Source organism: Pygocentrus nattereri, chromosome 11, assembly GCF_015220715.1.
Source record: "Pygocentrus nattereri isolate fPygNat1 chromosome 11, fPygNat1.pri, whole genome shotgun sequence".
In the NCBI taxonomy this organism is placed as follows: Eukaryota; Metazoa; Chordata; class Actinopteri; order Characiformes; family Serrasalmidae; genus Pygocentrus; species Pygocentrus nattereri.
Window position 1 is genome coordinate 27497846 of NC_051221.1, and position 14949 is coordinate 27512794.

The 14949-nt window shown below is 38.7% G+C and overlaps 1 protein-coding gene across 2 annotated transcripts; it reads left to right on the top strand.

Annotated features, from left to right (window-relative positions):
* The first annotated feature begins 1153 nt into the window (after positions 1 to 1153).
* On the top strand, positions 1154 to 13343 carry iqub (IQ motif and ubiquitin domain containing). 2 transcript variants are annotated; one of them, XM_017713667.2, is made up of 12 exons: positions 1154 to 1563; positions 1928 to 2062; positions 2245 to 2415; positions 2522 to 2697; positions 4864 to 5019; positions 5165 to 5375; positions 6107 to 6282; positions 6831 to 7001; positions 7155 to 7331; positions 9256 to 9504; positions 10091 to 10276; positions 11550 to 13343. In XM_017713667.2, exons 1-12 carry the CDS (start codon positions 1251 to 1253, stop codon positions 11715 to 11717), a joined length of 2289 nt encoding a protein of 762 aa, XP_017569156.1. In that variant the 5' UTR covers positions 1154 to 1250; the 3' UTR covers positions 11718 to 13343. The 2 variants fall into 2 exon arrangements, with proteins under 2 accessions (XP_017569156.1, XP_017569157.1); XM_017713668.2 differs by lacking the exon at positions 2245 to 2415.
* The last annotated feature ends 1606 nt before the right edge of the window (positions 13344 to 14949 follow it).

A 14949-nucleotide genomic window follows, 5' to 3' on the forward strand; every position in this document is an offset into this window, starting at 1 on the left:
CCTGTAAAATCATTTCAGAGCAGTCTCTCACCATCTCCTGGCCTTTGTATTAGCACATTACGCATTTCCTGTAAAAGATGTGGACTAAAGTGTGGTGGATTTAGGCAGTGCATATAAACATTGCGCAGACTGTTTGATGGCTTTTTGAGACAAGAATTTTGGCCACTAACATCACTGCTAGCCTTTCATTTAATATATAGCGTTCAAATATTATTGCCATCCTTGAAGAGAGCTTTTTTACTTTTTCACAAACAGCTGAATGAAGTCAGCCAGTTAAAGTTATATTAGGGCAATATAAGGAAATTATTTGACATTCGGTTTCAAAGTCAGCAGCTCTACATTACATAACCACACCCGATCTCTACGTCAGAGACCAGAAGGACTACATATTGTCAGTATAACTTATTTTAACAATAAATTGAGGTTTAACATTGAAGTGCTGGCTTATTGTTATTGTATGATTCCTACATAACTTCACCAAAATCAGATATTAAAAGCCTGTGAAACATTTGTTTGTGTCTCCAACCCAAACTTGGAGATTCTTTTTTCCTCAAGGTCAGTGGCACGTTGCCAAGAATTTTAGCAAAACAAAAACCTTTGTTCCCAATGGTATTCTTTCTGAGTTTTGTTTTGTTGTTGTTGCTATTTTTTTGTATTTGTTTTTCCTTTTTTGATGTTTCACAATGAAATTCATCTCGATATCTTCCTGAGACACAGATAAATTAAAGTTTGAGCATTTCATCAATTTTAAGACGAAATGAGTCTATTGGCTGAAAAAACCGCAACAAAGTAATAAAAAAAACACTTTGAATAAAAATCATAATAAATAAAAAAACACACGATGAATAAAACAAACAGATTTAGTTTGATCGTCAGCCACAGAGAGCATCAAAAAAGGGTGCTGTTAGACGTTAGTACCCTTAGCTCTGCAGCTGTATGTAGTTTTTGAAATATCTCTTATTCGTGTCCCCCACAGAGGACAAACATGAATGACCAGGTCTTAAAAGGATATGTGAATAATTAATTAAATAAAAATGATTTGAACTGTGGCTGAATAAAGACAAAGATCTTTAAAGCGGAGTTCAGGCTGGATCACGTGATGGCGCAGTTACCATAGCAGCGCTCAAACACTACGGCCTGCACACACTGTTAGGCGTCACTTTGCTGCATATATGCGTTAGTTAGTTTGTTAGCGTTAGCTATATATAGCTAATATATATAATATATATCAGGCACATCAGACTCAGCTTATGTCAGAGATGGAGGGTGAACACGACAGCGCCTCGGAGTCGGGTGATGTTGTGGAGGCTGGTGAAAGCTTACATGTGGAAAGCCTAAAGGTGGATGTCCCGACACAGACAGCTAACCTTACACAGACAGAGGCTGAGCTGGAGGAATGTACAGATAGCCAAGAACTGAAAGTGGAGATTCGCAGTTTAAGTACAGCAGGTCAGGAAACACAGCCGGATTCAGCACTGACAGGCCTGAGTCAAGACGGATTCAGCCAGCATGAAAGAGAAATAATCAAGACTTCTGTTAATGTTGGAAACGCAACAGCAACAGGTAGGTTAGCTAACAGTTAGCTAGCTTAGCTTAGTTTCGTTAAATAGTGTTCACAGGATAGAGTGATAGAGCTTGGAGGAAGAAGCAGCGTCTAACTTTGAAAAACACTGAATACAGTATATTAACATTTACTTGGTTGCATTTGGACAGCTTTGCTGTTTTTTGTGCTTCATTGCTTTCCCCTCAGTGTATTATGTCTAAAAACCTGCCAGTTTTACTGGGCCCTCATTATCTGTCTGTACTTGATCCAATTATACAAACATGCTGGCAGAGTTTTCAATCTGCCTCTTCATAGCTGACAGTGGAGGTGGAAGACATGAAAGCCTGTGTCCCTTCCAACTCTCACATTATCACATTTTTCCAGTTAAGATCTTGCTTATGCCAGAGGGGCACATGATGACCATGGCCTTTACTATTGGCCTCACAACTCAGGACCTGAAGATTCATTTTGCCAGTGAGCTGAGAGTACCGTCAGACATTATTCAGATCACTCTGAATGGTAAGTTACTTCAACACCTCTCCCTGAGAGAAAATCATCCACTGTGAAATCCACAAAGTTGAAGTGTATCAGTCTCATGCTACAGCATGTATAATCACTTCTAAGTGAAGAAATTTGTTGAGCGAATTCATTGCAGAAGACGTGTAAAAGATAAAAATATGTCTGTGCTGTGTGGTTGCCAGGTCAGGCTGTTGATGACCACCAGACACTGATGAGCCTGGGAGTGCAGCCACATGGCACAGTCCAGTTTGACATGAGCTCATTAGACCCTGAGAATTACCCCATCAAACCAGTTAAACCACAGCATGCAGAGTGCAGCATGCCTGATGTCATTACTGTGAGAGTGCAGACAGGTCAGGCTCCGGTTTTAACAGTCACTGCAAACATTCTTTATTTGTTTTTCGTCTCGCTCAGTTTCTCAGTCTCACTGTTTCTCTTTGGCCTCCTCTTCACCCTCAGATGTAAACACCTTTCAGGATGTGGTGGTTGAGATAGAAAGAGCCACGCTAAAGAAGCCTTTCCTGGGAGGATATCGCCACAAGGTCACTAAAACTGAGTATCATCATGCTGCAGTACAGACTATCCCCAGGAGGAGGCCTGACAGAGGAGTGGAGATGTTCAGCAGAGATACACAGGTAAAGGTAGCATATACATACACTGGGATTAGCTTTTCAAAGTAAAACATTTTAATAAATGAGCATTTTTTTTGTCAGTGTGCTGTAATAAGGTCCTTATTAGCTTTATAGTAGTTACAACATAGTTTGTAGTGAATAACCTTTGTTATTGCATAATAAATCTTAAAAATAATAACTAAAATAAGCCGAGGGTGCACAAGGTTTAGTGTATTAATAGCTAACCTGGTTTATTTTGAGGAAAACAGTGAAACAATACCACACATAATGTATGATATTATTTTTCTCAACATATACCTTGCTTCGTCTTTAATATATTAACCCCATGTACCCTAGACTTATTTTTAGTTGTTGTTCATGGGTTATTATTCGGTAAAAAAGTTTTATTTTCCTCCAAATTAATCTAAGAAGTTTAAGAAGCCTCTGGCTGTGTTTGCCAAATATTCCAGTATGCGGGCAGAGCTCTCCATGATGTTCTACATTCCAAAATGCACCATGGTTGTGTTATGAAGTTGTAACCTCTGATGTAACCACTTGGATAATTTAATAGCCTTGGATTCAGCCTTTCAATACATTACAAAAAGGCAAAATGAAAGAAATGTGTTTGATACTGCTGTACTCTGCAGCGCTGAGGCCACATCTGCTTTCTCTGCTGGTCTTCTGGTAGGTTTTCTTGCTTTGTCTTACTTTTTTTTTAACATTTAAAAAAATATTTTTATTGATATTTTGTCTGCTTACTAAAATGCACTCACTGCATAGATAACATGGTTAAAACAGTAACTCACTGAAGTTTGTCTCAACCAAACAATGCACTCATCATTGTTTTTTCAGGCTCCTGTATGGAGTCACACTGCTTGTTATTCAGTCAAATTAGCTCATTACCAACCATGTAATAAAATGTGTTATGAAAATGAAATGACTCACAAACAGTGGAAAACAGATGTGTTTGGAAACCACACAGACCAGTCCAAAGCTGACATGTTTAAAGTTTATTTGTGGCTTTGGAGACAAGTCGAAAATAACATCCTGCCTTTTGTCATTGTATGGGGTGTATTTTAGAAGTCACACAGGCACATCTCATATCTTGACCAAAATACAAACATACAAACTCAAATGCAGTTAGCAATGATTGCTAAGCAGTGATTGGAGGGCAGGGAAAAATGGGCAGCTCTTGAGATGGTCTGATTGGCTCAGTCACTGGTGCTGGCAGGCTAGTCGCTTCCCTTCCCTGCAGTACAGCACACGACTTGTGTCGTATACTGGATACTGTACAGTATAGTACTGAAGAAGAATAGCATACAGTATACATTGATGCAGTATGCAGTACATAGTATGCTGTTTTGAACACAGCCTCTGTGTTACCTAAATGCTGAACTGTGTTTTCTTTGAGTGTTTTGTTGTGTTTAACCTTAACCTGTTTCTCTGGTTTAACCTTAGCGTGCTTCTCTGGTTTAACCTTAGCCTGTTTCTCTGGTTTAACCTTAGCCTGCTTCTCTGGTTTAACCTTAGCCTGTTTCTCTGCCTGATGTGACTACAGGTGTTGGAATGCCCTGAATAAAGCTACTCTGCATGTGCAGCCTGTGTAGAAGTCTTTTATGTTACAGTAACAAAGAAAACATTATTGTTCATTAAAACACCTTTAAAAGCTGCACTCACAAAATAATGGTTCCTCAATGGTTCTTTAATAAAGGGAATAGTTCTATTTAGAACCATTTAGAATTTAGATGGAGAATGTGTTGTTGTTTATATTGTTATATTGTGGGTGTGTATATATATATATATATATATATATATATACACACACACACACACACACACACACACACACACACACACACACATATACACACATATATATATATATATACACTCTGTACAAAGAAGCTGTTTGAAAATGGTTCTTTACAGCACAAAGGGTGGTATCAAAAAACCTTTTTGGTGCTGTACTGTACTATTTTGAAAATGAATAACATAATGGCTGTGAAATTAAATAAAGGAAGGCCTCAAATATTTGCACATTACTGTACATATTCGGTTAACAGATATGTAGCAGGCTGTGATCAAAATGCAAATATAACAGGCTTAATGAAGCCAATGTTTACAGTGTGTACAGACTGTGTTTGTCTCCTTTTCTGACTGCTGTATTTACCTGCAATCTCTTTTCTGTAGACAGTGGAGTTAAAGAGCCAGGCTCAACAATGCACCGTCAACACTTCCACTCAGATGACTAAGATTGGCTGCTATGTGTCCAACATGAAGGACAAACTCATCACACCAGGCACCTATGTCACTGCAGATGAGTTTCACAGCAAGAGGCTGAAGGCTGTATGTGTGTGTCTGTGTGTGTGTGTGTGTGTGTGTGTGTGTGTGTGTGTGTGTGTGTGTGTGTGTGTGTGTGTGTGTGTGCGCACTTCTTTTTTCCTTTCATTATTTTGTTTTTGAGTATAAATGTTTGTGTACATGTTTTAAGGTAATAACGATACAGACATACTTCAGGCGCTGGCAGGCCATGCAGTTGACTGCTCAGCTGAGGCTGGATAAGGAGCTGCATCTGGCCTGGGCCGAGAGAGAGGAGAAAAGGAAGACAGAGGAGAAGGAAGAGCAGATTAGGGCTGAGTACCACAGGAGAATGAACCCAGAGAAAAAGGAAGATTTTGCTCTCCTCTACAGTGCACTAGAAAGTGAGCATTAGTGTGTGTCTCACAGTTATACAGTCTAAAAGTAACAATGACAAGTTACCTTCTGAACTAATTTGTAATAGAAGAGACATACAGTTTAGAGCAGGGATGCCCAAACCTTTTTTTGTCTAGGGGAGGACCAAAGGCCAAAAAGACAAAGCAATATACTATATTTTGTTGCTTAAATACTTACAAATGCTATTTTAAATGAAAAACAAAATAATTTAATAAGTAATATATAGTACAAAATTATGCTTATTCTCTCATTGCATGAGGGGATGGGGTTACACTTTGGGCAGCCCTAAAGTAGACCTGTCATGATTAATCTGCAATGATGGGTAAGCTGACTTTCACTGAATTTGCATAATGATAATGCATATTTTAATTTCTCCTACTAGTCTTTTTAACGGTAAGAAACACAGTGTATCATTATAATATACATCCATTTATATGTGCTTTTTGGCACACAGTGTTATATTTTTATGAAATCCTTTCAAATGCTTCCTAGGTTCCACAGTATTTCTCATTTTTTATGTTCAGTTAAGTCTGATTTTATTGTGTGACCTTTAAAACAACTATGATTACTCAGTTAGTCTTCAAAATAATCAATGTATTATTTAATTACAAATATAATCCACTGTGATTGTTCAGTTTGTCAGTTACCCTGGAATGTATAAGCAGTTCTTTATGTGTATGACTGTTTTCGCCACTGTCACTATATCTGTGTGTGCCAGAGTGGAGGCAGGAGGAGGTGGCGCGTATTAATGCCTCTCTGAGTGAAGCGGAAAGGAAGGCAGCACTGTGTGTTCTCTTGGAGCAGGAGACACAGTTTATTTCTTCTATTGGATGCCACCGCATTGCTGCAAGAGAGAGAAATCAGGAGAAGGCAGTGCAAGCCTTCCTTGACAAGGTCTACCTCTCTAAAAGTTTTTTGTATGATGTACAGGCAAGAAATTATGTAAGAACTGTATTTATTAGATGCACATACTGTATCCACTGTATGTACAATATGGCATGTGCTTCTACTACATACATTGCCCACATTTCTTTCTTTATCTTTTTTATGTAACACTGTGAAAAGCCAAACACCTTTTTCAGATAAGTTTAAAGCAATGATAAAAAAAATCTAATTTACATAATTTTTCACTTTACCTCAAAATGTAGTCAAACCCAGACATTGCGTTTTTGGTTTTACACTGGAGCTTTGAGGCTAATGTACTCCACCTGTTGTTATAATGCTAACTTGACTAAAATAACCTGTTTGCAGCAAGAATTCATTGGTTTAGGCTTGCAGCTTGCACAAAGCACATTACAATCAAAGCTTCAGTTGTTTCTTGGCTACATTCACCTTGTAGCTCTGGTGCAAAACTAAAGAAGTAAACACTGGACACCTAACATGTCTCAGCTGATCAACTACATTCAGAAAAAAAATGCTCTATTTCTCTTTATTTCTAACAGTGTGCAGCCCCTAAGACGTGGCGAGCGTTTGATGGGATTATGACCCAGATGGACACTCCTCAGAGTATCAGGGCTAAAGAGCTACGAGACCTCTACAGTAGCATTAACCTGCAGTACTTCAGCCAAGAGGAGCGTCTCGACGTGCTCCTCACCCTCAAACACACTGTCAAGGTTTCCTGCCTTTATTCTTTGGTTTGCAATCTACAGCATGACCATAGCCATGACCCAGTGCTGCTCTATTTCTACTCTCATTATTAATGATGAGTAGTTATTATGTGCTCTAAATGCTGGCCAACACTCATTTTGCTGCCTGTGTGGGAACAGGAGCATGACTGTAAGCTGACTCAGCAGATAGTGGAGCTGATTGACAGAGAAGCTGATCTGCTGCGGAGAGGAGTGAAGGAGAGTAATTTAGAGGGGCTGAGGAAGAGGATATCCACCCTCTTTCTCCAGTACATCAAAACCCCCACTTTCAACCCCCAGGTGGCCAAATTGTTGCACGTATGTACTATAGACCTCATTTCTTCTCCACCTTGCAAACAGCCCAGAGTGACAAGAAAAAACATATTTGCTCAGTGCTACTGACTTCTATAATGTATTTAGTGTCACTGTTTTTTTCTGTCTGTCTGGCCTGTTTTTGGGATAACTTAATTTTTTTCCACTTCACAACAATGTATCAGACTGATTACACTTAACTGAGTTTATGAAGTACGTTATTGGCTCTGAGATTTAAGCATGCAGGGTCTGACGTTTCAGATGTTTTCTGTTTCTTTACTGTTGCGAGTTTTTTCTTGTACATTTTTGGCATTTGATTGATGCTCTTATCCAGAGCGACTTACAATTTGATCATTTTACACAAGTAGGCGAAGGTGGTGTTAGGAGTCTTGCCCAAGGACTCTTATTGGTATAGTGTAGGGTGTTTACCCAGGTGGGGATTGAACCCTAGTCTACAGTGTAGAAGGCAGAGGTGTTAACCACTACACTATCCCAACCCAACCTTTACTAAGGTGTTTTGACCATAGATTTAATCATTAGTGGAATCTGTAATTTCATCTATGCAGAATTAGCGAAGCACCTAGAGATACGTGTCAAATCTCACATATGACCGTGGGCCTGACAAAATCGGCACCACATACAGTATCAACAATCTGATTGGTCACTGCTCCGTTCATTTGCAGAAAATTTGTCCAGAATGAAAGAGTATAATGATGATGTGCATCCGTGGTTTTATTTTTCTTTATTCTAAAGAAACTTAAAGAGACAGAATTGTTCATAGTGGTGATGATGGGAACCAGATGTCTAAAGCTTTTAATGCCTCTAAAAGCTCCCTGACACAATGTTAGTAAATGAAATGGTTATGAATACACTGCCTGATGTCTAGGGCTAGGCTACTAATCAAATTTAAGTACATAAAGCATATTACCCGCAGAAAATGTATTATTTCAGATTTACCACTATTTTACCGTTATTAACATTGCATATAAAAACTTAAAAGATGTATGTTATTATGAGCCTTTTTGCATCAAAACACTGAATCATTTTGTTGACAGCCCAAGTACTTTAAAAATCGGTAGAACTACCCTTTAATTATTTTAATAAATGTATTGTATTTATTTTATACATGGCTACTTAGCCATAGACATTAACAGCACATATATTGCCATTCAAAACTTTTGATTCACTCGTCATATATTGCAATTATTTGTTAGTAACATGTAATCAAAAAGTTCAAAAGTGGGGAAAGCATGAGAAATAGGGTTCCCTTAGCATGCATCATATACTCATCTATCCAGACAACATCTACACCACTGTGACTATTCATTTAAAGGTTTTTCTACAAGTAGCTAATGTCAAAGATCAGAGAGCAGCAACTCATGCTACCTGAAGAGCAGCTTGACAGCAAAAAGAGACAACCACAATCAGGCGTAATTTGTATACACTGCCACATAGACCTGTGAAAATGTTGTCAGCCTTTGCAGATGCTTCTGGAATGGCATTTCACTGTAGCTATCGTTGATGAAATTGAAATTTTTATTTGTTATTTGATAACTGCTCACTATGGCATTCTCATTAAGGCTTTCTCATTAAGCACTCACAATATGATAACTTTAATAGAGTCAGTACTGTTGAGTTGAGGGGTTTACACAAAGATCCTGTGAAGTTTACATGAGTTAAAGAAACACCTCACTTAACAAAACAGCAGAAGTTGAGCAGCTGATACATTAATCCTGGAAAATGGATACACAGTTCAATCCATAACCCACCAAACATCAGACTATTATGTTCATTAATACATTGAACATTAAATACAGAAATTAAGCTTTCACTGGCATTTATCATGGACATCATAGTTTATAAAAGACCATTTCATTGTTTCCAGCACATACAGAAAACACTGGTTTATTTTCCTGCTTCCTTTTCACAGGTGCCACAGGATCCAACCCAGCTGAGGAAGAACATTTACTTCTGCCGTGGCTGCAGTAACTACCTGCCCTCTACTGAATTCACTCTGACGACGAGCACGCAGGTGGTGGGGCTCTGCCGTCGCTGCTCGGAGCTGGACAATGAGGCTTGCCGCAGAGAGGATTTCTCTCATTACAGAACCATCCTCAAATGCCTGCGCAAAACGGAGGCAGAGTACAGCCCAGATGCCAAGATCACATACCTGCTACAGGTAGCAAGGAGACCTTCCATGCACAGATCATAAATGGGGGTTCTTTACACAAGTAGTTTTGTAGCAGAGCATCCTGGCAAAATTGAAAAAAATGGGGCTAAATTGCCCCAAGGTGTGAATGTGTGAATGTATGTATCTGTGTGTCTGCCCTGTGATGGACTGGCCACCTGTCCAGGTTCTTTCCTGCCTTCCACCCAGTGAGTGCTGGGTCGGGCTAAAAAGCTAAAAACCCACATCTTCAAAGTGAATGGCTAAACTGTTGTGTTCTGAATAGACAGGTTTATGGAAATGTGTTGGCCTTTATGAGATTACAAAAACAATTAGATATTTTAACAGCTTAGTTTCAATGTGTGGACTGTATGGACTGGGGAGTGAACAATATTTTGAAACTTTTTTCTTTCATCCAAAACAAGTGAGAAAATATTTATTTTTCCATTATATGGGCAACTTTACTTTAACTTCTGTGTACCATTTCCAGTAAATAACTATTTGTCGAAATGAAGGAAATTGTTCACAATTGGTATAGAGCATATGGGCATCTTTGTGACTTTGTTCATGCCTGTGCTTGCCTAAATGTCTCCACTAGGAGCAGGATCTGCGGTATCTGGTGGATGTGGTGTGGGGTGCGCAGTCTGCTCTTAGTGCCTGGAATGACCTGCATGATCTAGTGCTGGTGCGCTGGGACAGGCAGTGGGAGTGGAGTCCTTGGAACTGCATCCTGCTCACCAAGGATGAAGCAGCTCCACACCACAAAGTTGAGAACGTAGAGAAGGTATACAAATAAACACATTTTAACTCCTAAACCCATAGAGATCAGTTCTTACTTTATTTGAATTAGTTAAGGTCAGCTGATTGGCTCACTCATTAAGCAGGCACTCATGCACACACTCCAGAAGCTTTTAAAAGTGTTATCTTCCTGGATAACATTAAACAGATTTTCTATTTACATTTACATTTACATTTATGGCATTTGGCTGCCGCTCTTATCCAGAGCGTCTTACAATTTGATCATTTTACACAGGCAGGCCAAGGCGGTGTTAGGAGTCTTGCCCAAGGACTCTTATTGGTATAGTGTAGGGTGTTTGCCCAGGTGGGGATTGAACCCCAGTCTACAGTGTCTACAGCCAACCTCAAATGTCACCGTGTACGTACAGTTGTATGCTGAGAAAACGCAAATAAAGACGTATAGTCAGGAGTTTCGTCGGTCCTGGTAACATAACATTTTGTTGATTTTTTAAATGTAAATAAGTTCACACATCCACAAGGGAACACACTTATGCATGCTTTAAGCATACTTACAGTTTATTTGCTTAATTTACCATTGGAAGAAAACCTTGTATCTCCATTTTTGTCATTTTTCAGTTTATGACATAATTTGAAAATAACTGTAGTTCTTTACATTGTGTGTAAATCTCATGTATCACAGAACACAGAATGTAAAGCAGATGTATACATCATTCTTTGCATAAATGTCTATGTATTTAAACATGTAATTAGTACATAAATAGTTTGACAAAACATCCTGCACTTGATTAATGTACATTTCTTACTGGAGGCCAGCAGATGGCAGCATTGGTGAAGTCACTTTTTTATTTCTTGTTGTAAAGCCAGTGCAGATCCCTTTAGAACTCTAAAGCTCAGAGCCAATCAAAAGTCAGAGAAAAGCTGTTGTGATGCAAACATCATGTCATCAGCCCCCAGGACAATTTCACCGATTGTAGTTGGAGCGGTTTTGTTTGGACACACTCCATACAGTCAAAGAGAGAAGGCATCATGTCTCTGTTAATGATTTGCTGTACTATAAAAGTCTTTATCAGTTAAATCCACAAATGTGAAATAAAGTAATTTTACAGCCTATTTTTATTTCAGTGTCAGGGATTCTACCTTTGAAGATAAGCATGTCGCGCATGGAATGTATTGCCACTGTTGTTGTATCTGTTGAGCAGCAGAGCTAGCGTGCAAGGCAGATGCTTTTGGTTATTACAAACAGAATGAACTCTGGCTATAATCTTGTTCTCAGATAGTATTGCTTCACTGTTTTGTAGGCGTACAGCGTGCCGTTTATCCGTAACATCAAGCACAAACACACTCTGGCCCGGAAGTACTTCTCTCAGATTCCTATGATGGCTGAGCACCTTCATGATGTGGACTCAAAGCCTGCTGCCCACAGTGACCTACTGGTCACAAAACCCATTACCATGGAAACCAAGTAACATCAGTAAGGCACCACCCACAAGCCCACAAAGTCCTCAGCACTATCTGCAACAATAAACTGCATTTATGTTACTTGTCTTTCTGTATCTAGAACTCTCTTTGAACATAATAAACAAGCAGTACACGTGATGCAGAGATGCTTTAGATCATAACTTTTGCTCTGTTGACGTCTGTGTTGTGTCTGGTTTCATGCAAGAGAGTCTTTGAGTGTCTTGCCTTGCTCTCTAATGGATTTCTATTCTTCGATATTTTCTTGTCAAGATAGACGGCTTATGCATGGTGCATTACAAACAAAGCAAATAGAGAATAAGAACATATCGTAGTATTTTTCACACAAGGACGATAGTGATATCCTGCTGAAATTGCCATGTGTACAGAGTCTCTAGCAGTGCATGAACAGCTCTGTCTCTAAACACAAGATCCATGTTGAGCTCTTGAAAACTAATTTGCTGTTGCCAAAAATGCACCAGTTCAAGGGGTACTAATTACACCTCAAGGAATGAAATACAGCCATAGATATAATTGGAAGATGAGTGATCTAAAATATGCAATTAGGGTAAAAACATTCAAGAACCTGCTTTTGCTTCTCATTTACTGCTCATGAACAAGTCTCTTGACTTCAGATAGCATAGTGTCTGAATTAGACTTAGAGCAAAATGTTCAGTTTCCTCTCTGTAATAGACTGAGAACTGAGATCCTTCTTCATGTGCTGTTATTAACCTGAATCTTTCACCCTGAATATTCTTGTTTATTTATCAGATTTATTTCAATTGTGAACATGAACAGTTGAAAACTGTTTTTTCTTTTTCTGTTTGCTTTCTGTTTGGAAAGAATAGTTTGTATCTAAGAATAACAAAGAACCAATAAATATTCAGTGGTTTTGGAAAGTAGCAATAAAAATAATGCACAACAGAGCATTTTGATATGAAACATATAGATATCATGTTATATGCAAAAGCCTTTAAATGTGAATTTAGGAAAATATTCAAAAATCAAGAAAATGGCCTCAGACCCCAGAGGGTTAAAGTTAACTATAAAATTGTATTAACAATAACACTTATAAACGGGTTTTGAATATGCCTGTTACATAACGTGTTAGGATTGTGGATGCAGCCATTCAGGCATGAAAAATAAAATTTGTCACATGAAAAGAAAACGTGACATCTTTGTAGTGTGGAAAATTCCAGCAAATCAGTGATGAGTATAAGGAATTTGAGTCACATATTTATATAGTAGATTCATTTGCAAATCATTAACAAACTGTTTGGTGAAACTCAACCCATCACCAGATCTGGTGAACGCTGAGAGCAGTATGGTTAGATTTTGGAATAGAACCAGGTTTTTATTTGGAGTTTTGTTGTGAGTGTCAAGTTTAGGGTATTCATGTAGTCTTAATACATACTTCAATGTAAGTTATGGACAAAATGAGCATGTACAGTCAGTGCCACTTTCTGATCAAAATGACACATGATGCAGAGATGCTTTAGATCATACCTTTTGCTTTAATGATCTTTTGACGTCTGTGTTGTGTCTGGTTTCGTGCAAGAAGGTCTTTGAGTGTCTTGCCTTGCTCTCTAATGGATTTCTAAAGTACATCCAGCATGAAATAAAGCTATTGAGATCCATTTTTCACTCACAGCCTAGTTGTCCACCATAAAACACGTTTTATTTGCTCCATTGCGCTGTATTTTCTTGTCAAGATAGACGGCTTATGCATGGTGCATTACAATCAAAGCAAATAGAGAATAAGAACATATCGTAGTATTTTTCACACAAGGACGATAGTGATTGCCATGTGTACAGAGTCTATAGCAGTGCATAAACAGCTCTGTCACTAAACACAAGATCCACGTTGAGCTCTTGAAAACTAATTTGCTGTTGCCTAAAATGCACCAGTTCAAGAGGTACTAATTACACCTCAAGGAATGAAATACAGCCATAGATATAATTGGAAGATGAGTGATCTGAAATGTACAATTAGGGGAAAAAGTCAAGAATCTGCTTTTGCTTCTCATTTACTGCTCATGAACAAGTCTCTTGACTTCAGATAGCATAATGTCTGAAGTAGACTTAGAGCAAAATGTTCAGTTTCCTCTCTGTAATGGACTGAGAACTGAAAAAGAATAATCTGATTTCAGAGCGCCATATTTTTACAACTGTGAGGCGCCTAGGAACCAATCACATACCAACTCAAAGAGGAAGATCATAGGGTTTCTGACTGTCAGTATGGCAGGAAACCTCCAACAGCTCAGAGCATTTGTCTTTGGTACCAAGAGTTCCAAGAAAAAGGTCATCAGCATCACCAGATTTTATGCCTTGTGACTTGGTGGTTGTACATTAAGGATTCTGCTCATGTGCTATCACTCCCGACAACGCTGGATGATCTCCAAAATTGCAGTGAAAGAGTACAGTGACAACCGACATACTTGATCGAGTATGGGATGAATTTGACTATGCCGTTGATGTTATCTGTACAGCTGGAGGGGGTCATATTGAGCACTTACAAAATTTCATGATAAACTTTATGCTCACCGAAACCATTTACAATTTACTGCATTGTTCTGTAATGATTTTCAAGTGAAGTAAACCATTTTGAAATCAGATGATCTTTTTTAATCACCCCGTATTTCCTTTTTACACTTTCATGAGTCACTCTTCACTCGTGACCGGAGGGAGTACCCTGTAATAACCAGTTGTGTAATATGTCTGCAGGAGGCATGACTGCATTGTGCCAAGTGTAAAGTTTGGTGGAGGGGGGATTATGGTGTAGGGTTGTTTTTCAGGAGTTGGGCTCAGCCCCTTAGTTCCAGTGAAAGGAACTCTTAATGCTTCAGCAGACCAAGAGATTTCAATCAATTTCATGTTCCAAACTTTGTAGGAACAGTTTGGGGACGGCCCCTCCCTGTTCCAACATAACCGCACAAGTGCACAAAGCAAGGTCCATAAAAGTTCTTTCATTAATTGTATACCCCTTGTCCAGCAGTACAGTGACAACTGACATGCTCGATCGAGTATGGGATGAATTTGACTATGCCATTGATGTTATCTGTACAGCTGGAGGAGGTCATATTGAGCACTTGCAAAATTACATGGTTAACTTTATGCTCACCCAAACCATTTAGAATTTACTGCATTGTTCTGTAGTGTTTAGTGAGTGCCACATTCTGATCAAGATAACTATGACCTAATATTCTCATATCAAAGTACAATGTGAATCTGTTTCTTAAAATG

Excerpts from the sequence above, each read along its gene's own strand:
- iqub (XM_017713667.2), top strand. The coding sequence starts at position 1,251 with ATGTCAGAGATGGAGGGTGAACACGACAGCGCCTCGGAGTCGGGTGAT. Across the intron at positions 5,020-5,164 it reads ACAGCAAGAGGCTGAAGGCT|GTAATAACGATACAGACATA; the intron begins GTATGTGTGTGT and ends ACATGTTTTAAG. Across the intron at positions 7,332-9,255 it reads AGGTGGCCAAATTGTTGCAC|GTGCCACAGGATCCAACCCA; the intron begins GTATGTACTATA and ends TCCTTTTCACAG.